The 25,165-nt window shown below is 41.4% G+C and overlaps 1 protein-coding gene across 2 annotated transcripts; it reads right to left on the bottom strand.

The window, feature by feature from the left end:
• Positions 1 to 15,573: 15,573 nt before the first annotated feature.
• Positions 15,574 to 24,853, bottom strand: PEX26 (peroxisomal biogenesis factor 26). Of its 2 annotated transcripts, none has more exons than XM_016125456.2 (6): positions 24,778 to 24,853; positions 24,222 to 24,536; positions 23,039 to 23,179; positions 22,293 to 22,588; positions 20,515 to 20,661; positions 15,574 to 18,488 (listed from the first exon to the last, which is right to left on the bottom strand). In XM_016125456.2, exons 2-6 carry the CDS (start codon positions 24,449 to 24,451, stop codon positions 18,385 to 18,387), a joined length of 918 nt encoding a protein of 305 aa, XP_015980942.1. In that variant the 5' UTR covers positions 24,452 to 24,536; positions 24,778 to 24,853; the 3' UTR covers positions 15,574 to 18,384. The 2 variants fall into 2 exon arrangements, with proteins under 2 accessions (XP_015980942.1, XP_015980936.1); XM_016125450.2 differs by lacking the exon at positions 24,778 to 24,853 and adding an exon at positions 24,615 to 24,771.
• Between the last annotated feature and the right edge of the window lie 312 nt (positions 24,854 to 25,165).

A 25,165-nucleotide genomic window follows, 5' to 3' on the forward strand; every position in this document is an offset into this window, starting at 1 on the left:
GTCACAATTGCTCCTCCCCGCCCACACCATCCTACCCCCTCCCCGCAGCTCAGATCTCCAGGCACTGCCCCTGTCCCACCAGGCCTCTCTTGTGAGCGTCCTGGGCATCAGGTGCAGTGGGGACTTATAGTTGGGTTCCCTGCCAGCCTGAGACGGGGAATCCTATTATGAAAGAGCACTCCTCTACTCTGTAAGACAGCGAGAGAGAGAGAGAGAGAGAGAGAGAGAGAGAGAGAGAGAGAGAGAGAGAGAGAGAGAGAGAGAGAGAGAGAGTGTTTAAACATTCCCAAAGAATTGGAACACCTCGAAAGAGAGGTTGTGGTATTCAGCTGTGCTCTCCCCATCAAAGTAGCTAGCCTAGTGCATCAAAGATGTTCAATAAACATTGCTGAACAAATTGATTTTTTAAGTTCTCTTTGTGAACCAACAAATATGTTATAAACAGGTTTTTAATGTCTTAGGATGATGGCATTCAATTGCCTTTCACTATAATGATGTCCTTTGAAACTCATCCTCTTTCCCTTTATTGGGTTTAGGGCTGTAGAGAGCTCTGACTACTGTAAATGCTCCAGCATGTTTTGATTCCTGGGAGATAAAAAGAAGGGCAGCTGTTATGAACGAAATCATATTCTCCCCCACAAATTCATGTTGAAATCCTAACCCTCAATTTGGAAACAGGGCCTTTAGGGAAGTAATTAGGTTATGAGGTCATGAGAATGAGACTAAATCCAATAGGACTGGTGTCCTTATAAGAAGAGGAAGGAAGAGACACTAGGTGTACACATGCACAGAGAGGACACAGAGAGAAGGTAGCCATTTATAAGCCAGGAAGAGAGGCTTCACCATAAACTGACCCTGCTGGACTTCCAGCCTCCAGAACTGTGAGAAAATTGATTTCTGTTGTTTAAGCCACCCAGTATGTAGTATTTTGTTATGGTAGTCTGAGCAGATTAAGACAGAGGCCTAAAGTCTTTGGAATTTAAGAATGTTTACTTCTTTTTGAAGTCCTCTGCCTTATAATTATTTGACTTGTGGCAAATCGGATCTCACTGATAACTTCCCCCATCCCACCTCCATTCATGCCTTTCTTCCAGAGCAGAAATTTAGAAAGAAGGCAGGACAAACTTTTTTAGACCCTAAATTTTATGTGTCAGCTTTTCTGGGCCATGGAATGCCCAGACATTTGGTCAAACATTATTCTGGGGTCTGTCTGTGAGGGGGTTTCTGGATGACATTAACATTTGAATCAGTAGAAACAAGTAAAGCAGATTGCCTTCCCAATGTGGGTGGACTTCATCCAATCAAACGAAGACTTGAACAGAACAAAAAACTGAGTAAGAAGGACATGCTGCCTACCTGACAGTTCAGCTGGGACAGTTGTATTCTGCTGCCCTTGGACTAGAACTTACACCATCAGCTCTCCTGTGTGTCCAGCTTGCTGACTGCAAATCTTAGGACTTCACAGCCTCCATAATCATGTGAGTCAATTCCTTATGATAAATATTTATTATATTTATAACAAATATTTATAATAACTAAAATAAACGTGTGTGTGTGTGTGTGTGCGTGTGTGTGTGTACATCACCAAAAAAAAAAAAAGGCTAAGGCAGCTTGGTTGTTATCTTCTCTCTGAGGCCTTGGTATTCTATAGTTAATACTTCACTTGTATATTTCCTTCCTGTCAGACGCTGGAACTATATATATATATATATATATATATATATATATATATATGTATGTTCTATTTTTCTGAAGAATCCTAATACAGTACCCTTTTTGCAGGTGGAGAAACTGAAGTCAAATTCAGGCTCTTTATGAGAAAGCAACCTCTTATACAGTGTGATTTAGGCCTTGTAAAGACCTTACTTCACCTCTACCACATTCCAGTTACTATATGTGAGTATATTTCTTCTTGCATGAATTTTTGTGCTATGGGGTCACATTCTCAAATATATTAATTATAGCGACAGGCTAAAAAGTTGAGCCATGCCCATTTGAGTAGGAGGTAAAATAATTTCTATCAATCACCCAGGAGAATAGTTGTCTTCATGATATTTATATACTTATTATTTATACAGTAGTTCCTGACACTGAGTACTTTCTATGTGCTAAACACATAGTTTACTCTTATAACAAACCTCTGAAATTAAAATTTTTCTTATCCCTATTTTACAGATGAAGAATCTGAGACTTAGAAATGTTAACTTATTCTTGATCACACAACTGGTTAGAGACAGAGCTGGAGTTTGAGCTCAGAGAGTCTGACACAGAGGCTGAGCTCAAAAGTTTAATCGTTACCTATAAACTGGAACTGAAAGGGCAAGACTTAGATAGAAAGGACTTGTCCCTGTTTTCTTAGCTTAAACTTTGAGAGTCCAAATGTTTAAGTTGGTGCGCCAGGGGATCAATGTTAAAGATGGAGCTTACCATGTGGAGGGAGACTAGGAGCCGAGAAGAAGAAATATAAGAAAAATCTGTTATTTCCAGGCACTCCTACTGGCAGGGTGAGCCTGTGAATTACAAAGAGCAAACTACATTTTATAATCAGATTATCTTGATGTAGATACTCACCATTTTTATTTAATTTTGTTTATCCTCTAGCCGTAAGGACACACATTTAAATATTACTATTCCAAGTTTGTTTCTAATATGCTACAGGACACTAAGAGAAAAGAAGAGTAGGCACATTTGGCCACAGTAATCACAGATGAAGCGATTCCCTCTTTGAGATCTGCATGCTTCTGGCAGTTGTAACCATCAAGAGACCACCAAAGAAAAGGTGAATCTCAGGATAAATCTGGAGCCACCAAATGCAGCTAGCCTTTCGCCCATTCAAGTCTCCTTCCAAAACCAACACTGAGGTTCTGCATTGTTTTGTTTTAAATTTGGTGAGGAAGCTTTTTCCCACTGGCCCTGATTCTTCCCCTGCTCCCACTCCTCTCAACTAGTTGATGCCAGAAATGGCACCTTTCAGAGCATTCATTATCTGCTTAGCTTTAGCTTTTATTCCCTATGAAACTCACCTCCCTTGGGAGGGGACAGCCCTTTAGGCTATAACATCAGTCATACAGAACTCAGCAGAAAGATGAAGCAGTGGGCACATAGAGCTGGGAGTCAAGAACAGACAAGCAAAATGCAGAGAGCACTGACGTTGGGGAACTAAGAAAAAATTCATCTCCTTCACAAATGAGCTCAAGTGGACCAGAAGCCAGCTCTTAAGACCTTATCCTCATTGAATCTAAGACTCTGTTACGGATCAGATAACCACTTTCTTTAGCTGCCAGTCCCTAAAAAATGCACCTAAAGATCTGTGTGGAATAAAGGGGCACCATAGGAAAGATAAAGCAGTCAGGTTGTTATCTTCTTCTCTCTGAGGGCTTGATATTCTGCATATAATTAATTCTTCACTTGTATATTTTCCTCCCTTTGGTTCACTGAAATAATTGCCTGAATTCATTCATATTCGTTCTCTGTCTCTCTCTGTCTCTCTGTCTCTGTCTCTCTCTCTGTCTCTGTTATTTCACATATTGCTATGAGTATTGCAAAGTGATACAATCTTTCTGGACCACACCCTGGTAAGATGTTCAAGAGCTAGAAAACTATTCTCACCGCTAATGTTGTTAATTCTATTTTGGAAAACTACCCCCAAGAAAATAACCCACAAGGAAAATAATAGTACTGTTTCATGGCATTTTCATATGCAATCTGTTTAGAGCTGTTATTCATACTAGCAAAAAATTAGAAGGAACAAAATTGGATAATATGTTAATAGGAAGGAATACTATTGGGCTATGAATATGGAGTAGTGGGTTGAACTGTGGCTCACAGAACCTCATACTGTCACCTTATTTGGAATAAGAGCTTTTGCAGATATAATTAAGGATCTCAAGATGAGATCATTCTGGATTAGAGTGAGTCCTAAATTCAAAGACAAGGGAAGAACAAAGAACAAATACGAATTGAACAAAAAAGACAAAAAAGAAGACATAGAAACACAGAAAAGGCCAAGTGAAGATGGAGGCAGAGATTGGAATTATGCTGCTACAAGCCAAAGAATACCTAGAAGCCACCAGAAAGAAGCTGGAAGATGCAAGGAAGTACTCTCCCTCAGAGTTTTCGGAGAGAGACACCTTGATCTTGATCTTGTACTTCTGACTTCCAAGCTGTGTGAGAATAAATTTCTGTCGTTCTAAGCCAGTCACTTGTGGTAATTTGTTACAGCAGCCCTAGAAAACAAATGCATATCCTAAGGAAGAAGATAATGTTGAAAACTGAATAGATAATATTAAATGAAAAAAACTGCAGAACTCTAAGTAGCAGGTATGTGCTTATAATATATATGAATGTATATTGAAGCTACAGATGATTTTATTTTCATGGAGTACTTTTTAGTAAGATTGAATGAAAGCATTTCGTGTCTTAAAAATATAATAAGTAACATGGACTGTTAAATAAACCTGAAAATAAAGTCCAGTCATCGATATGGCAGCAGAACCAGACCAAGACCCAGGCTATTTTTCACTCTGGTCAGTTTGATTTTTTAGTTTTTGACTGCAGCAATATTGCTTCATGAATCCATTTTTTAAATTCCAGCACTCATCAAAACCTTACTCACCTGCACCTACTTCCCTGTCATAAACTCCTGCCTATCTTTCAGAGCAGAGTCACCCCTGTGGTCCATGCATCCCCAGCTTTTGTCTAGAGCCAAACAAAATACTCTCTCACAAACCCTATTACCTCTCCACTCACCAGCTCCCACCCGGCTCTTCCTATAAGTGCTAAGTAAAAGGTAAGGCAGAAAGTGTATTATTTTTTTGGCCTAGCATCAAATTATTTTAAATAGCCCAGAGAAAGTGTTGATTTGAAGTTGCCTATATATCATCAGTGGACCATTTAAATCTTACTTAATCTAACTAAACGTGCCTATATAGAAATCCAATAACTATTTAACATTTCTATTTCATGTATCTATTTCAAATATTTTTAACTTATTTTAATAAAAAGACTCAACCATCCTATTTTACAATAGTAAATAAAATGTAGGATTTTAACATTCCATCCCAGAAGTGACTTTTGCAAAGTTACAGAGCAATTTAGTAGCAGAGCTAGATGCCAAACCAGCCCTGTCCTACTTCTGAAAGTCCACATTATATATTTTCCTTTATCTTCCTCAAAATCATGCTTCTTTGGAAAATAAAAAGCAAAAAAATTGTGTGTATAATATACTACGATTATATTTTTAAAGGCAAAAATAGGATCGCTAAACATATTTTTTATATATACAAAGAAACTCCAGGACAAATAAGAAATGAACAACAGTGGCTGCCTCTGAGGGAGAAAGGAATTTGCAAGACAGAAGACAGGAATGAAAGGTTCTTCATATTTAAAAAAAAATGGTATAAATGTCCTGTATATTCAGAAAATCAAATGTGTTCTATTTTTATTTTTATTTTTTTCAATTACAGTTAACATACAATATTTTATTAGTTTCAGCTGTACAACATAGTGATTAGACATTTATATGATGTATGAAGTAATCATGCAAATAAATCCAGTACCCATCTGACATCATACACAGTTATTACAATATTACTATATTCCCCATGCTATACTCTACATCCCCATGACTATTTTGTAACTACCAAATTATACCACTTAATCTTGCTCCCCTTCACCTGTTCCCCATTCATCCATCCCCCAACTCCCAATCTGGCAACCATCAAAATGCTCTCTGTATCTATGAGCTTATTTCTGTTTGTTTGTTCATCATGTTCTCTAATTTCCACATACAAGTGAAATTATATAACATTTGTCTTTCTCTGACTTATTGCACTCAGAACAATACCCTCTAGGTCTATGCATATTGTTGCAGATGGCAAGACTGCATTCCTTTTTATGACTGAATAATATTATATTGTATATATGTACCACCTCTTCTTAAGCCATTCATCCACCAGTGGACATCAGGTTGACTCCATATCTTGGCTATTGTAAATAATGCTGCCATGAACATATGAATGCACATGTCCCTTTGAAGAAGTGGGATTACGGGGTCTTTTTTTGTCTCTTTTTGTAGCCTTTGTTTTAAAGTCTGGAGTGATGTCGGAAACATGGTGGAGTGAGAGATGTCTCCAAATCTCTCCCCTTGAAACGACAATAAGCCGAACATCTAAAACTCAACAAAAAACACCCAAACTGCACACCAGCACGTCTGAGCATGGGATCTGCACATAAGAGCTACCACAGGTCAGAACCCCAGGTGTTGAGCAGTGGACTAGGAAGAGGGGGAGGGGAGAATGTGCGGGGAGTTCCCTGAACAGCTCTGACTGGGAATGCTGTGAGCTCCACACAGTCAGAAGCAGGGCCCAGTCATCAGGGCAGAAAGCAGAGAAGCAGGGATGGCAGAGAAACAACGGTTGATTATTACCAGCAAAACATGAGGCTGAGCCACAGCCCAGAGAGACCCGCCCCGCATACCATTTGAGACGGAACGCCACAGAGCTCCCAGGGAATCTGAGCAAATGCTACCAAAACTGTCACTAACACTGACAGGGACTAAGGGTAGGAAGTGTGATTAAACATCTATAAGGGGGAAAAAAAAGGCATTATTAAGGCTTTATGTAAAGCAGGACTTAGAAGCCACCTACTAGAAACCAAAAGAAAAACGCCTTTTTTGCAACGGGCTAGAGAGATCATTATATAATAAATCTTTCTGGGAAAAAAGCAGAATACACTTCCATTAATGCCCAGGTGGAGAAATAGTCCATTAAACACCATGAATAACCAAGGTGACAAGGCATCTCAGAAAGAAAGAGAAAAATCTCCAGAAAATAAGCTTACATAGAAATATGTGACTTAAATGACAGAATTCAGGATGATACTTCTGTCTTAAAGTCTGTTTTGTCTGGTATAAGTATTGCTACCCAACTTTTTTGTTGCTGTTTCCATTTTCATAAAATATCTTTTTCTAATCCTTTAAGGTCTGTGTGTGTCTTTCGATCTGAAGTAAGTCTCTTGTAAGTGGCATATGTAAAGATTTTCTTTTCTTATCCATTCAGCCACCCTATGTCTTTTGATTAGAGCATTAAATCCACTTTGATTGGAGCATTAAATTCATTTAAAGAAATTGTTGATAGATATGTTGTTATTAACGTTTTATTATTATCATTATTATAATTTTTATTTTTATTTTTTTTAAAGAAGCCCCTTTAACATTTCTTGCCTGGAAAGTTCTTTATCTGTCCTCCAATTCTAAATGATAGCTTTACTTGGTAGAGTAATCTTGATAGTAGGTCCTTGTTTTCATCACTTTGAATATTTCATGCCAGTCCCTTCTGGTCTATAAAGTTTCTGTTGAGAAATCAGTTGACAGTCTTATGGTAGCTCCCTTGTAGGTAACCAACTGCTTTTCTCTTACTATTTTTAAGTTTCTCTTTGTCTTTAACCTTTGGCATTTTAATTATGATGTTTTTTGGTGTGGGCCTCTTTGGGTTCATCTTTTTTGAGACTCTCTGATTTCCCTGGTTTTATATGCCTATTTCCTTCATGAGGTTAGGAAAGTATTCCATCATTCTTTCTCCAAATAGGTTTTCAATTCTTTGAGCTCTTTTTTCTCCTTCTGGTACCCCTATGATGCAAGTGTTGTTATGCTTGATGTTGTCCCAGAGACCCCTTGAACTATCCTCATATTCTTAGATTCTTTTTTCTTTTTGATGCTCTAATGGGTATTTTTTGCTACTTTATCTTCCAAATCACTGATTCAATTCTCTGTTTCATCTAATCTACTGTTCCCTCTAATGTATTTATTTCAGTGTTCTTCATTTTTGATGGGTTATTTTTTATGTTTTCTGTCTCCATTTTTATGTTTTCTATCTCCATTTTTATGTTTCCCTCTCTTTTTTGTAGTTCTCACTGAAGTCATAGAGCACCTTATAACCATTGTTTTGAACTCTGAATCTGATAGATTGTCTCCATTTTGCTGAGTTCTTTTCCTGGAGCTTTGTTCTATTCTCTCATTTGGGACATTTGCCTCACCATTTTGGTTGCCTCTCTGTGTTTGTTTCTATGCATTAGATAGAGCTGCTATGTCTCCCAGTCTTAATAGAGTGGCCTTCTGTAGTAGGTGTCCTTTGGAAGACAGTGGCACCATCTCCCTGGTCACCTGAGCTGGGTGATCCAGGTATATGTCCTTGTGTGGGTTGTGTGTGCCCTCCTGTTGTAGTTGAGACTTGTTTGCTGTTTGCACATCAATGGAAGGGATTGACCCTCAGGCTGATTGACTGTAAGGACTGGCCAGTGACTATAGCGGAGAAGTTGTGCAGGAGATGATCCTATAGAGCAGGATTTGCTTTAGCAGGGCTTTGGTGCCTGCCAAGTCTGCACTTTCAGTGTGTCATTTGTGGAAGCAGCCAAGTGGTGCTCAGGCTTGATCAGAAGCAGCTACTAGGCATACCCACCCCAGGGCCACCTGGCAGGCCATGTTTGGCCTCCACCCATACCCTGCCCTGGGCCACTTGGCATAAGCCACAAAGTAATCCATAGATGTCTTCTACCCACATTGGGCTTGGAGGTGCCAGGGACTAAACTGCAGGGGCTAAGCTGCAAACCAAGCCCAGCTGCCTCTAGTGCCAGGCTTGGGGCTGCTTAGCAAGAGGTACGTGGCACACTGAGGCCAGATGCTGCTTGTTTGGATTTTGTGAATCTTTGAGAAATTTTAGGTTTTGTGAACTTTGAGAGAAAGTCTGCAACATGAGCCAAGACAGGCTGTTTGTATGGAAAAGTCACTGGAAGCAGTTTGAGTGGGCCTGCAACTTGGGTGGGGCAGGATCTCAGGGAATCACCAGGGTGAGGGGATCAGTGTTAGCCAGGTTTATGAAGACTCAGATATGGCACCTGTCTAAGTCTGCAGGCTAAGACAGGGGAGGGCTCAACAAAGGAACAATGCCCTCTGCCAGCGTTTCTTTCTGGGAGAAACCTGCCCCTCCAGTGCTCTCCCTAAAACTAGACAATATAGTTTCTCCCCGTATGTCCCTGGCACCTTTTAAGCTGCTACGCCTGCACTGGATCTCAGAGTGAATGAGTCCATATCAAATAAGTCCATGCATGGGCCCTTTAAGAGGAGCATCTGGACTCCATGTCACTCAGCCACAATATCCACAGGTTTTCACAGCCAGAAGTTGTGGGGACTTCTCTTCCTAGCACTGGTGCTCCAGGCTAAGAATCCTGGTGTGGGGCTGGGGACCCTCACTCTTCCAGGGGTCCTCCGCAGCCTACTATCCTTTCCAATTCTCAGCTGCCATACATGGGTGTGGAACCAGCCCCTTGCATATCTCCATTCCTTCTACCAGTCTTGAGAAGGCTTCTTCTGTATGTCCTTAGTTATAGGACTTCTGTTCAGCTAGATTTCATTGATAGTTGTTCTGCTGATTGGTTGTAATTTTGATGTGGTCGTGAGAGAAGGCTTGCATAGCTTTTACCTACTCTACCATCTTGACCGGAACCTCTGAATGCATTCTTAAATGAACATATGCAAGAGGCGTAGTGCTTCTTTAACTTATTTCCCATTTAGAAAAAAAAGAGCATCTCACTGCCAGCATTAGTTTTACATAAACACACTCTTTGAGGCTGAAGCAAACCTGACTGGTTTTCAATGTGAAAATAAAATATAAAAATTGTTCTTGGAGTTATGTCTAAACAGAACTTGTCTCTAATCCTAATGTAACAAAAAGTATACACAAACAGGATTCATCAAATGAATCTGGCTAACAACTGTTTGAAAACCATGTTAACAGCACATGTAGGAATGCTATGTTTTCTAGGATTTGACATGCTCAGTGATCGAGAATTACAATATTTTGTAAATGGAAATAAAAACAGAATGCTATACATAGAATGATTTAATTTGTTTCCAAAGACTATTGATATACTAGAGTGATGCAAAAATAATAATAAAAGTGTGATATTTCATGGAAAACGTTGGTAAGGTTAGGAATTACTCCACAAGTTATCTTGGGGTGAACACAGCAGCTGCAAGAGCCACTGGTGAGTATTCTCAAGGCAAACAGGAAATGGGTTAAGTAATTGAAGTCACCTACAAAGCCTAGTTCCTGTACTGAAAATCAGAAATCAGGGAAGCTACCACTTTGCAGTGCGGTAGATCATGTGATACTGGGTTCTAACTCCTGACTCTTCCCTCCCAGATCTCACACTTAGTCGATAACAACAAAAATAATAACAAGCACTTACTATATGCCATTAACTTTTTAAGTGTCTACATGTTAGCACCATTTAATCCTCACAACAAACCTATAAAGTAAAATAATCATTACCCCTATTTTACAGATAAAGAAACTAAGGCACAAGAAAGATAATTTGCCCAAAGTTTGGGAGCCAAGATATGAACTCAGGCATCATGGTCCCAGAGTCCACACTCTCACTTATACTGCAAAATTATTCCATTGGGCTTAGACCTTGTTTCTCCAAAAGAGCTTTATAAAAATTCATGTTTCCAGGATCAATAGGGCATGTCTTTTAACGCCTCTGAAACAGCTAATTGTCACCTAAGAGGAGACCATGAAATCCATGAATGGGACAGAACAATAATTAGTACTAAGAGGGGAGGGGGTAGGATAATCAGAATACTCCAGAACGGTAGGTACCTGTTGGGAGGAGGCTGCCATCCACTGTCGGAGCCCAAATGCTCAGGAAGATTTGGAATGGCTAGGGTGACTCTTGTAGGCAATTTTACCAGTTTTCCAGCTTGGCAATGCACAAGGAAGAGTGAGAAAAATTCTCTAACACTTTGGAAAGGATCAAAAACAGAGTGGCTTCCCTTCAGAGAAAGCAGCCCATTCCTTAGGATCTGGCAGAGGCTGCTGGTAACCAGATAAGCTTGGCTTATCTGTGAGTCATCTCCTGGAACCACCAGCTTGTATCTATATCTACACCAAAGGACGCCAGCCTGGCTGTCTTTCTCATCACTAGAATATCTGAGAAGGAACAACTCCAGCTCTTTTCCCTCGGCAGTGACCTGAGCAATGATACTGCTAACACTGGTGCCAAAGCATTGCATCCATCCTCCTCCCACCACCTCCACCTCCACCCTTCAGCCCTGATGTTTGCCTTCACGCTCACCGACTTTTTTCCTTTATTTTTTTCTCCTTCTAATTACCAAGGCTAAATCCAAGTTCATCCAATGAACCTTTATTACATGACCCTTAACATGGTTGGCCTTATTCTAGGTGTTGTGGGACATGTAGAAAGAGAAGAGCTGTGACAGAGCCTTGAGGGTACACTCACTCCCAGCTTGAGGCCAGAGGAAAGAGCAAAACCAGCTAAAGGAACAGGAAAAGGGTCAGGTTAGAGACAGCAAGGAGCCAAAAAAGAAGATGCTCTATTACACTTGGAAAACAAGACTTTAACCTAAGAGTGTGAATGTTTTTTTATAGGCTTAATGTATCTCTGAGGGTCAGAACCTATTGGTTGTCTTCTAATTGGATTTTCTGCCAAAGAACCTCTCCATATAAATAATGTTGATGTTATTGGTTTTTTTTTTGGGGGGGGGGTAAGGGGGGTTATTTTTTAGATAGTTTCCTAAACAAGATTACAGAGAAATAATTTTTAGACCTTATTAGTAATAAAATCATTTATAATATTCTCATACTGTCTTTTTAATGTTAGCTATATCTACACACATCCCCATTTTTAGTCACATTACTTTTTCTTTTTTTCATGAGTAATTAGTTTTACCTAATTTGATTGCATTTTAATGGGTTTATATAATAAATTATATATATTAAATACTTGAAATAGTGTTTTTAATTCTCATTCCCCACTCTACCTCTTTGGCAACTATCGACTTGTTTTCTATATCTATGCGTCTGTTTCTTTTTGTTTCATTTATTCATTTGGCTTTTTTTTTAGATTCTAAGTGAAATCACACAGTATTTGTCTTTCTCTGACTTATTTCACTTAGCTTAATAGCCTCTAGATCCATCCATGTTATTGCAAATAGTAAGATTTCATTCTTATTTATTGCTGAATAATATTCCACTGTGTATGTATACACATTTTTATCCATTCACCTATCAATGGACATCTACATTGCATCTACATCTTGGCTATTATTAGTAATGCTGCAGTGAACCTAGAGATGCATATATCTTTTTGAATTAGTGTTTTTGTTTTCTTTGGAGGGAGGATTGCTGGACTGTATGATAGCTTTATTTTTTTGAGGAAACTCCATACTGTTTTCCATTGTGGCTGTATCAGTTCACAATCCTACCAACGGTGTCCAAGAGTTCCCTTTTCTCTACATCTTCACCAGGTGTTACTGTTAAAGTGACTCTTTTTCTATACTGACATACTTTTGCAAAAATCCTTTTGTTTTTCAACCGAGTCTTCAGGTATTATCTTATGCTTCTCAGTCCCCACCTCAGACTGACAAAGATTGACAAGAGGATGTTAAAAGTTTCGAAGAGGCTCTTGAAAAAATAAAATCTAGGTAAGAATGTTAAACATGAGCTGGGTCATTATTAAAGTTGGAAGTGGGTCATAAAATCCCACCTATTCGGATCTGGCCCTGTGGAAAAGTAGGCACTAGTGGGCACTCCAGCATTCATTCACACCTCAAGCTCTCAGCTTGCTGCATGGTCCCTTCCTACCAACTGCCCTTTCCTAGGTTACTCCCACTCTGTTCAGTAGAGGACTCGTAGTGGAGCTGGTTAGTTCCTCTCATGCACAAACCAGTCTGTCTGCAAAGTGATTTTTCACAGGTTCTCAAGCACCTGAGCTACCAAGAGGGTTGGATGTTTATAAAAAAAATGATAAAACTGAAAGAAAACCAACCAGTATTATCTCTGAGGGGTGGGATCGTGAGTCTCATATTTGCTTTTATGCAATTTTTAATATTTTCTAAAATATATATGGTTTTCTTTATGACAAGAACAATATTTGTTTTATCAAGAGGCCTAGAAGCTGGCCAACAATGTCTGGGTCCATACTTCATCACTGGAGGAATAGCACAGAGAGGAATATCATAATAGGCTAGAGACACTGTGCCCACTGCCTTTCATTTAGCTTCTTCCCTAAGATAGTAAGGTTTCCAGAAGCAAAAGGGCCCTACCTTTTTCTCACAAACACTCCAAGTAATAGAGGTACTACATCGAGGTGGTGGGGGAGGCCTTGGCCAGCCTTCAGGGAACTTACGTAAGGAAGCCAGGGAGAAAAATCAGCAGAATTACAACAGCCCCACCTTGGGTGCCAGTGGGGTGGTTCAATCACTTTTCAGAAGTCCATTAGCCCAGACTTTTCCACTGAAGAAAGGAAAAGAGGGTGAGGTAGTGGATAGGGGCCCTATTTGCAGGCCATATCAGGCCTTCCTCTTTCTGTAATTTCCTCTGGCTGATTTAACCAATTGGCAGAGGCTGCTTGAGTGCCATTCCAGATTTAGGAAAAACTGAATGTTCAGAGTATGAAAGGCCTTCTCTTATCTCCCCACTGTGGCTGTGGTAGTTACCAGGCAGGCTAAACAGACTGCTCTGTGTTTGCTAAGAAGTAACAGGAAAGAGGCATGACCATTACCTGTTATCTTAAACTCAGGGTTGCTATGCTCCTAAGCTAAGGAGAGAGTGAAGAGGTTTCAATGTATTAAGGACAGAGTACGGGGCTTCAACACTGTGACCCTATCACACAATGAAATACCATGAAGCTAATGAGAACATTCTACATGAGCTAACAAGGAGCAAACATCCAAGATTAATTTTTTAAGTGGGATTCAATACGTATAACATGTGTAGTATTCAATCATTTGTGCAAGAGAAAGAAAAGCTTAATATCAGAGATTAGCTCTGGAAGGATAAGCAAACTGACAACAGTGGTGGACTCTGGGTAGGAAACTGGGGGATGTGGAGTGGGGGTGGAAAAAAAGACTCTTTCCCATGAATACTCTTTTGTAACTTTTAAATTCTGTACTATATAAAACTCGCATATATTTCTTTTCACATATATTTTTTGAGCTAAACTGAATATTTAATATATTTTGTAGGAACAGAAGGAATACAACAGGGATTAGAATTTCCCCTACTTTCCTGGCTTCACTGCCTTCCTTAGAGCAATAAACAGTTATTACTACTCTACAGATAAGCTGCTCCACTGTGTTGGGCAGTGATTATAACTTTGTTTCAAGTCATTATCATCTCCAAAACTCCCTTTCATTTCACTGCACAGTCTCACTGCACTGTTTCACGGTAAAAATGTACTCTGCTCAAATTTGAAGAGGTGTACAAAAGCCAGAGGCCCAAAGATGTTTAGGTAACGATTTAGTAACAATGTCTACTGGCACAAAGCTATTTTAATGAAAAAGGAACTCAGGAATAAAATCATTACATATAACTAAATATACTTTAAATATAAATACCATGTATTTCCTGATTAGTATCAGGTAAACAGCTAAACTATCTGTCCTGAATTTTGGTCTAAGAAGAAAAGGTCAGAGACAATTACAAAAAAGGTACTTCAGATTATCAGGTCCATTGTGAAAACAGTGAGGTCCTCTGGGACAATCACTTCAGTCTTTCTTTTTATAAGAGATTTCTGTTGGTCCTTTTGTTGGTAATCCATTTATGTCTGCACTTTGATAGCCTACTTTGCTTTTATCCCTGGATTCTTGCATAGCTTTTCTAGGCCACATTCGACTAAGGAAGGGGGAAATCCAGGAATTTTTGGTAGACCCTGAGCAGAATTGGAATGACGATACAAGGAATGTACACCACTGTTCCAGACTTGAGTTCCTGAACAGAGACCACCAAGCCCCAAAAGAAATGTCCACCCGCATATATTTTTAAACAGTCTACATACACGCATGTGCACACACATATATTCAAAAGAAAGGGGATTACATCCACAAGACGAAATACTTCAGTCCCTTTTAAGTTCCCTTCTAGAAGCAGAACCCCATGTCCTCTTCCAGCACTATCTGTTCTGCTGCCCACCCACCTCTACCTGTGATTGCCCACGGTAACCCAATTTTTCCTCCCTACCTCAGGCCATCCTCCCCAGCCTCTCATCTGACCACAAGAGAGTATTACCCATTCCAGCTCCTCTCAGCATTTTAAAATACATTCTATGTTCTATTCTCTCAGAACTCTGCAGAACTAATCAACTAATTCCAGCTGAAGTTACACCTCCCAGATACATCTGCATATTAACACTGAGTTTCAGTGGAAAGCAACTGATTTTAGTACAAATTAAGCAGAATCTTGGTGCAGTGAAAGGAGCACTAGGTTTGAGGGTCAACATTCCTCGGTCTCACTCAGGTTATGTGACTTGTGGCTAATCACTTTACCTCTTTGGGTCTCGACTCTTTAACTTATAAAGAAAGAAGCTATAACAGATGGTTTCCAGATATAACTTGCTATGAAATGCCGCCATACAATGCTGCATCTCTGATTTCCATCCCTTCTGAACCTGATGTGTACTGGGTGTGAACAGCATCATCCAGAAGTCCAATGCAAGCCATGTGTAATTTTAAACATTCCAGTAGCCTCACAAAAAAGTAAAAAGGAACAGGTGAAATCAATTTTAATAATAGCTTTTATTTAACCCAACATGTCCAAAACATTATCATTTCAACACGCAATCAATATAAAAATTGAGTTTCCACTCTTTTTTCAGTATAAATCTTTGAAATTCAGTGTGTATTGTACATTTACAGAATATCTCCATTTGGGCAAGTGTTCAAGAGCCACATGTGGCTAATGGCTACCATATTAGACGGCACAGATATAAGCCCTCCCTTCATTTCTGACCTCGTTAAGCCCAGAGCTGAAGACTGATATGAGTGTCAGCCTGCATCCTGAGACAAGTCCCCTGTATGACTAGGAAGGTATCTGAGCTGGTTACCAGACAACACTGCAGCGTTCAGAACAAACATAAAACAGAGAACCTAGAGGCCTGCAAGCACAATACTGGGGAACTTCAGGAGAAAGACAGAAAAATGAGTTGGGCATAGCCAAACCTTCTTTATATTCAAGGTTTTCACAATACGAGCCCCACACACTCACCAAAAACACACAGACCTCTTGTAATGTCAGTTGTATCAATTTATTCCTTTAAACACCTTTGAACACCTAACTCCCAGGCACTCGGCTGGGCAAAGTAGATCCAACTACCCCTCAAAAGAGCTCTGACTTGGGCAGAATAACATGCTGAACACTTCATAAGTAGGATCTCATTATCTCCAAAAGTTTCTGTGAGATAAGAACTCACTTAAGATGAGAACACTGAGGCTGAGAAAGGTTCTATCACTTTCTAACAGTCGCACAACCAGAGACCAAGAATCCAAATCTGACTCTTAAACACTGCAACAAGCCACACTCCCCAGCTTCAAAGAGCTCACGGTTCTTGGATGCAACAAAAAATTTTACAACCCTAAGGCCATGGGGTCATGACCACAGAAGAGATATGAAATAGGGACTAAAGGCAGGGGACATTGAGAAGATTACCAGAGGTAACCCTTGTGTATCTCTGGAAGGCTGAGCAGCTCACCAGGCAAAAAGAGAGGCTGGACCTTCCAAAGGGAACAGCAGAAGTATGAGGGAGCATGCAGTGTTCAGAAAACTTTGGCTGAGCAGCCAGAAAGCAGCGTGCATAAGGGAAAAAAGGCCCCTCATGAAAGTGGAGGTGTTAGCCAAAACCAGTACAAAAGGGGCTTTAAATTCTATGAAAAAGAATGTGGGTTTTATCCTGTGGGCCATGGGAAGCCTTAAAGAGTTTTATCTAGGGTTTTCAATGAGACCAGATTTTCATTTTTAAGAAATCATTCTAAAGAAATCTCAAAGCTTATCTGCCTCCTTTCCCTTCCTCTTCCCAGGGTTCTTACTCTATTAAAAGCCCATATGTAAAAGCATAGATTTGTTGCCTACAAAAACAAATTGTTGGATGACACCCTAGGGACTTTACCTCCCAAGGGCCTTTGGAGTTTATATATTCTACCCATTTTATTAAAGAAACTTTGCTGACTTACAACTCTGGAAAATCTACCACGGAAAAGCTAAAGACTGCCTCTGCTTTTGTCATCAGCACTGAGGCTTCAGAAAGGGGTAGTTTGCTTGGCCTTCAGCTGCAGAAAGCCTGACCCCTGCTGGAACCCTTTCACAATCCTGAAATCATAGTATTTTACATTTATTTGCATGGAAACATGTAAGATTCTTGTGGCCAGTGACAAAAAAACACTGAAACATTTCAGGTGGTAAACCGCTAAGGCTCACGCCTCCACTCCCTAACAATGAATAAAACTATTTACTGCCTTCGAAACCCATGTGTCCTCTCCACACAACTCCCTCTGCCATCCCTTCCAGCTCCCCTGATTACCCAATTCAGCTTATCAGCCTCTGAGGCTATCCTACTTTTCAAGGTCACACAAGCAAAAAAACTTGTGCATTATACAAACAATAGACTATAATCAGAGCGACAGGACAAAGAGAGGGGGGAACCAGCAATGGTGTGTACCAAGGAGGCAAAGATACAGGCAGAACCTGGTGAAACAGCCATTGGACAAAGTCCAAAAATACTACTGCAGGAGAGGGGGGAGGGGGTTGACAGGAGGGAAAGAGAGTGAAGTGATACTCAGGTTAACAGGGCAGGGCTTGGCCATCGACAACCTGGAAAATTGAGCTGAAGCCCAAGCAGCACCAAGCAAGATCACTTTACCCAGTAAGAATGGAGCAGCCTCACTTTATTTTCGGTAGTCACCTGGGTGGTTCTGAAAGCCATGCTCTGAACAGACAGCAGGCCTAAGCAGCTCCAAGTCCATTGCAAAACCATATAATAAACAACAGATAGCATATAATAAACAATAGATATGTGGAGAGGAGCATAAGAGAAAAAAAGAGGTCCTCTCAGATGCACTCTGCCTAATTAAAGGCCTGCCTCAGGGGGTGATTTTTAGAGGTAAGTTTTTCCAGAAAGTGAAAGGCCAAAGATCACTTCATAGAGATTTTTCTAAACGTCCATCCAGCTTCATCAACACCCAACCTGAAAATTAACCCCTTGCCTTTGCCAAAAAGATGGAATGTTTCATGGTCTCACTCTCCATCCCCAAACCTTTCCTTTACGAGGGGCCTCTGGGTCTAAGGCGGGACTCTGGAGGACTTGTGCCCTGTGGCCCACCTTTGTTTCCATATGACCTACCGACACCAGCTAAAGTGGGTGCAAAGGGGAGAGCATTCAGGCAGCAAGACACAGTTCATATGACAGGATCAGCTCTTTGAGACTTAGGCTGGCCCCACTTCTATAGGGGTCCAGCCAGCAACAGGAAATTGGCTACCATGGATGAGTTACTCTGCCATGGGGAGAAGAGGGGCTGAAGTGAATAAGGAAGACCACTCAGTCATGGATGGGGAGCTGGTAGGAGGAGGAAAACATGGCCTCCCGGATCCAGTGGAAAATCTGAGCCAGCTTGCAGAGGATGGGCAGTGAAGAAGGAGAAGCTGCAGGGAAAAGACTATTGTCAATGTGGCTTCTTTCACTTCCCTCCTCTTCACTCAGCCCTACCTCCCACCCCTTTAAAACTCTACCACCTTGGGAGTATGCAGGAATTTTTGAAGCATATTTTGAAGTTTAATGTTTTGCTCCTCCTCCCCTCCTCCACAAAAAAGAATTTCACTTTCTCGAGGACAAATTCTCTGAAATATCCTGTTTTTGCTTGGATTACAATGATTTTAAATTTGCTAAGAAAAAGATCCAAATTTATTACGTTTAATCTTTTGGATATACTAAAAAACTACTAACAGTGGCTGCCTCTGGGGAGATAAATTTGGGAAGAGATTTTTCACTACATTCATTTTTGTACCCTTTAAATTTGAAGCTATGTGACTGTATTACCTATTTTATTATAAGTAAATTATACTGAAATAAAATAAAGTAAAATTTACCTCTTTGGCATTAGAGCTGAGTTGGTTTATTTTTTATTATTTAAATTACTAATTTTTTAACTGAACTTTTTTTCTTAAAAAGGAAATTTTATTTTTGAAAGAAAGCTATTGACGGTACCGTCTGTATATCCTTTCTACCAGGTCATATTGTGGCCTATCCATGGGTTCTCCTTTCCCACAGCATCACCACTGTAATGAGTCAAGACTGACAGAGGTTCAGGACCGTCTGCCAGAGCACTTCTAAAGAAGCTCTGATCAGCCTTGCGAACGGCAAGATCAAATGGTCCCTTGTCATCCGCACTTAGGGAACCAGTGTTTATAAGACTAAATATTAAGAACCATAAAAATTTTTCTAAATTTTTATCAAATCTCTGGAAGAAATTATAAAGTCAGAGGGCAGTCATGAATGAATACAAAGTATCCTTAACTTACCTGAGGGCTAACTAATGACTCTTACAGCAAACAGAGCTATTCAGAGAAAATCCCTGCTCAGTGTTCAGCAAAGGGGTTAAAAGGACAACTCTGAGCTATACGAAAAAAAGCTCACTAAATAAGAGAAAGGAAAATGGGGAAGACTGAAAAACTAAATATTAAATCGAGATCTTGCAGTTTTAAAAACAAATTGTGTGACCCTGGGCTAGTCACTTTTCTCTGTGGTTCTCAGGCTTCCCAACTAGAAAAGAAAGAAAAAGAAAATAAAGGGACTAGAATAAGAGCTTCCAGCTTTCCTTTCAGTTTTGAAAGTTATATAATTCTACTCTAAGTTTAAATTCACAAGTAGAGATTAGATGATAACTTACATAGAGTAACACACAAAAACAATATAAAAGAATGAGCCCCTATCCTTTGGCCCAGTGCTTCCAGTCTGAGAAATTAATTCTCAGGAAATAATCGGGGCTGCTCCCAAAAAGCATTTAGGGAGCTCATGTCTGCTTCACAGCTCTGCAGAAAATAGAATGAGAAATAATCAGAATGTTCAGCAATGGGAGTTTGCTGAAATAAATTATGGAAAGTTTCTATAAATTGGAGTTATTATTTAGGCATTAAAGCCATGTTTTGAAGAATAAGGCATGCAAAATTATATCCATATATCTCCATATTTAGAAAAAGGCTGAAAGCATAACCCTACTAGCAGACTTACAGGTGATTTGTTTTCTTCCTAGGAGTACTTATTCCTATTTTCCATAATTTCTAAAATGTATATCTATTTTACTTATAATTTAATGTTTTAAATTAACACAATTTTTTAGACATTATGATAAAGAAGATTTTTTTTTTAACTCTTGAGTTTCTATTCAGAGTTCATCGCTGGATAAAGTAGGTGACAATAACCCTCAATGCACGGGTCAGCAGGATAGAGTGGATTTCCTCCAGACTGCCCTCATGGACCCAAGAGCTAGTCACTCCTATTTGGGCTGGGGCCAGCTCTCGCTCACATACAGCGATCCCCCATTGTAGAAGAGACTCAGGGAGAAATGGCACAGGAGGTACCTCTATCCCCAAGAGGGCTCCCGCCTGCCCATCCTTGTCAACTGCCCCTTCCCCAGGAAGGGCCAGAGGAAAGGCAGGATTCATCACTCACCTGGATCAAACCTCACCACCAAGAGGCAGAGGATCAAGGCAGCCAGGAGGCTCTTTCTGAAGGGCAGGGCAAAGAAGTGGCTCACTGTGGAGTCCCAAAGTCGGCGAAGCAACATCAAAAGTGACAGAAACTTGTTAGAGAAGGAGCCTGGTCAGGGAGACAGAGAGTAATTACAGGGCAAGTCATGAGAATCAGCTTCCTAACTCTGAGCTTTGAGCTTGATTATAAGAGTTGACCAAAAGGTAACAAGACTGGTTTACTCATGTAATCCATAAAATGATTCTAAACAAAATTCCAAAAGCTTCAAAAATGTTTTAATGACAGACTATATCAATAGAATATCACCTCCTTAGAAGAAGACTTTGACAGGTAAACATGGCATGTTTGGTGCTTTTTTAAATAGCCTTATTATTTTATAGCATTATTTATATTTTGGCTTAAGATATATGCATAGAATTACACAGAGCAATGGGTCCTGATTATCATATTAATGCAAGAAAATAAAGGGCACTTAACACATAGTGAAGAATTCAAAAACCTTGGATTATGAATATAAACATTAACACTACCAACTGAAGAACAAGTGGTGCCCAGTCCTGCTAGAACACCCTGAACTTGCCCCTCCTCACTCCTCCCCAGGGAGTAGAGGGGCAGAGGGCCTGGGTAGGAGCAAGTAATCTCTGCAGCCAAGAAGCCTGTTTGCAAAGAAGCAATCCTATTTCACTCAGCAGCTTCATGCTTTTTAGTGCATGCGCACACACATACACACGCACACACGCACACGCACACATTTAGGAAAACAGAGCTAGTCTAATAGTTGAAGGGCTTTCATGTGTATGGGGGGGGGGTGGGGTGGTGAGGAGATTAGGCCTATTCTATGTTACCAAGAGAAAAAACAAGGATCAGTACGTTAAAAACTACCAGGAGAAAAACTTAAATTCAACAGAAAGAATAACTTTCCTATAGAACTGCCCAATAATGGAATGAGCTGCTTTAGGAGATAGCAAATTTTCTGCTCTTGGAACTGTTCATATATAGTCCAGAAGATCACTAGAGGAAAAGCAGATAAAAAGGATCAAGGACCAGGGAAAGGGTCTGGCGTAGAGGAAAACCTTTAAAGCCCCTTTGTAACAAATCAACACCCACACTCACACTACCCCTGCGTAGGTTCCCCTTGATGCTAGCCAGGTACTCGGTGTTGGGTCTTAAAGTGGTCTCCCTACAGAAACCAGTTTATAAAACTGCAGTCTAATGGGAAGAGGTGGGCTGCCCCTGAAGGTGTGGACATCAATCACCGAAGAAGACACTCAAGAGGTCTAGTGAGTAAAGGCAGACAGACAGCAGGGGGTGCCCAAACTGAAGATAAGTATACCAAGTTACTGTGTTAATTTCTTATTATCCCTTGGCTATCCCAAGGAATACCTCAGCTATGTGTATATTTGGGCCAGCATTGAAAGAAGGACTAACATCCCACCCAGGCCAGCATGGTAGAGGCAAGAGATCAAATATGAGGACCCCAAGGAGAAGGTGACTCTCAGAAGACAATTTCTGACACCCAGCAACACCTCCTCATGTGAAGATTCTCCTTCCACTGACGACTCCAAAAGGTTTGGGCTTTTTAAGCAACTCAACAGGTTTCCTATTGTGATTTGGGAGTTGCTCATACAAAGAATTGCTCCCAAGCTCCCCAGGAATGTCGTGTTGGACCCCAAGGTCCAGGGGAAAGCCCACAGAAAAGATAACCACAGGAGAGAGGCCACAGAAGTATAACATCCTACCTTCCTGGTTTAGCTTCTGGTTCTCCTCAGAGTCAGAGTGTTTGTGTTTCTGCTGCTGCCTTGCTGTGCTAATGGCCTGGAGCGCATCCAGCCGCTGTTCCTCACTGAAGGCTGCAGAGCCCACCACTAGCTTCTCAGCCTCCGACAAGTAACCCAGAGGCAGCAGCACTCGATGCAGGTGAAGTTCTGCCAAGGTTCTGTATTCTGGAAGGCCCAGATTGTCTGGGTCTTGGAGCCAGGTATTGGCCGCTTCCAGCATGGCTCCAGGCTCTTGCATTTTGCTGTATAAAAGAACACTGCAGCCCAAAATAATCCAATCCCCAAAAAAGAACAGTCAGTGTTCCACAGTTGGCTCATCTCTCATGACCACTATACTCTTCTATCAAACTCCTCCCCTAGGTCCTCTAGCCCTTCTATGGGATGCTGACACTGATAAAGAATTAGGAATTCCTAGGAAGTAGCAAGAAGCTCTCTCAGCTCTGACACACATCAATCGCCCCTCTTCACATCTATTCCCAGTGTCTTCTTTCTTCCTCTTTTTCCCTAACCCACTCCTAAATTCCTCCTCCTTTCTCATCTTTAAAGTGCTATGTTTTGAGGTCTGGAGAAAAAAAAAAAAAAAGAACAAGGAAAGAATTAGATTGGAGAGAAATAGTACTAGAGAAGGGGAAAAGAAGATATTAGGCATCGATTCAAGAGAGGACACGAAAATCCTCATTTCTGCTGAGTCAGAAAGAAGTACCTACCACAACTCCAGGACTTTGGGAGGCAGCTTTTCAGGGACCTGGTAATACTGAAGAACCCAGGACAAGACTTCCTGCCACCGATCCATTTCTGCCAGGGCCTGGATCCCCACAACACATAGGGAGCATTTCACCTCCGAGGAGCTGTAGCAGAAAAATCAATTCAGATTTAGAAGTGGTCCCTCTCCATTTCCATTCACACGTGCACTCTGGGACTGTTCTTCCTTAGCTCCCAATTCAGTAGCTATCACCTCCATCTTCCCTATTAGTAGTGTTCAAGAGGGCCTCACATTACAATTGGTCTCATGGGCCCTAACATAGAGAAAACTGCTCATTCTCCTAAAAATTTAAAGTTCCTGTAAACCTCCTAGAGGCAAATCAACTGTTGCCCACCATCTTCATATCCAGGTGAACTCAGGTTTAAATGAACAAGAAGAGGAAAAGTACAACATGCAGCACAGGTGTGTGGGTAGAAAGACAGCTGGAGCTAAGCGCTTGCCTAGGGAAGAAATGGGCATGTAGATACAGGAACGCCATGCCTGGCTTTTTAGCACCAGCTAGTGAAGCACCTCCAGGCACCCAGAATCGCAGCCTTCCCCATTTACTGCAACACCCCACGCAATCCCCTAAAAACACAACTAGGCTCCCCAATTTATCCTCTGGGGTCAGCGACCTTCCTAGTGTAACCTAATTCAAGTTTACAACACATAGAAAAATAATGCCCTTAATTTCCAGAAGAGGCTAGCAGCATTAGAAATAGTAATGGACAACCAAGGTTTTCTCTAGATTAATTCTTTACTCCAATCCTTCAACAGGATTAGAACCCCATTCCTATTCATCAGCCAAGATCAGAAGTGTACCTAGGAAAAGGCTTCCACCGCCTGCTTACTGAAATAACACTCAACACAGTCTATTTTTCCATCATACCATTCCATACTGGAACAGGGAGCAGAGAACGGCTATTGGTTCCTACTAAACTGTTACATGACTTGACCACTTCTTCCTCATGGATCATTCAGTGCCTCAGTTTTCTTGTCTGCAGAACGAGCACACCAGACACTCAGAAACCATAAGGAAAGCAAGGGGTAAAGCTCACTGTGAGCAACCAGAGAATGACGGAACTGCTGAGATCTTGAGTCCTTCCCCAAGATCACCAGGGAATGACCCAAGCCAGCCCAGCACGTACGTGCCCGTAGGCTGGTCAGCCAGGGCGCCGCTGGCCAGGCTCCGCCAGGCTCGCTCGCAGGTGTGCAGCGCCGCCGGAAAGTCCAGGTGCACCACCAAGAGGTCGGCCGCCTCCTCCAGCAGAACCACGGCCGCTGACGGAACTGGGACGACGCGAACTGGTTCGCTGCTCCTCAGAGCACCCCCGACGCCCCTGAGCGGGGCTGCAGATGTCGAGAGGTCACTCTTCATGACCAGCCTGGGCTCTGGGCCTGTCTCTTCCCTAAGACGTCCAAGTGGCCGCTTTCCCGGGAGCTCCAGGATAATCCGACCGGGCCTGGGAGAAGAGGGAGAGTCCTCACAGACTTGCCCACAACCCCTCCCCAGGCCGAGTCCTGCGGAAAAGGGGCTATACCTAAGGTCAAGGCTGGCCTCTCTTGGCACCTAGGGAACCAGTTTACACCCCGGATGTGCTTGAAGTACTGGCCTCGTTTCTCTAGCCCTACAACGTGTAATAATGCCACCTTAGCCCCGGAGAGCGTCGTTCCATATTCCTTTCTAAGAACTGAGGCGCTCACCGTAGGAGTGGAACTGCGTGCACGAACGTCCACCCTGCTCTCGCGACCCTACGGACGCACGGCTTCGGGCGGCGCGCCGGACTCTGGGGATTGTAGTTCCCCTGCTCTTAGCTCAATAGCCCTCTTAATGCAGATGGGCGGGTCTGGACTACAACCCCCAGCATGCCGCGCACCAGAAACTGACACATCCCGGGAGAAAACACAGTCACACCCAGTTTCATGTCGCAGAATATCGCAGTCGAGGTTGTGTTGTACTGAGGCAGTCCCGTCACTAACCAGTTCTAGCAGAGATCGAACAGAGGAAATTCTAGTAAAGTGGTGGAGCTACATGCCCGCTTCCGATTCTGAGCTTCTGCAAGATATGAATTAGGAGGGCAGACCTGGAAAG

The sequence above is a fragment of the Rousettus aegyptiacus genome, unplaced genomic scaffold (assembly GCF_014176215.1).
Source record: "Rousettus aegyptiacus isolate mRouAeg1 unplaced genomic scaffold, mRouAeg1.p scaffold_m13_p_2, whole genome shotgun sequence".
Lineage (NCBI taxonomy): Eukaryota > Metazoa > Chordata > Mammalia > Chiroptera > Pteropodidae > Rousettus > Rousettus aegyptiacus.

Excerpts from the sequence above, each read along its gene's own strand:
- PEX26 (XM_016125456.2), bottom strand. The coding sequence starts at position 24,451 with ATGAAGAGTGACCTCTCGACATCTGCAGCCCCGCTCAGGGGCGTCGGG. Across the intron at positions 22,589-23,038 it reads CCCAAAGTCCTGGAGTTGTG|TGTTCTTTTATACAGCAAAA; the intron begins GTAGGTACTTCT and ends TTTGGGCTGCAG. Across the intron at positions 18,489-20,514 it reads GGTGGTGAGGTTTGATCCAG|CTTCTCCTTCTTCACTGCCC; the intron begins GTGAGTGATGAA and ends TTTTCCCTGCAG.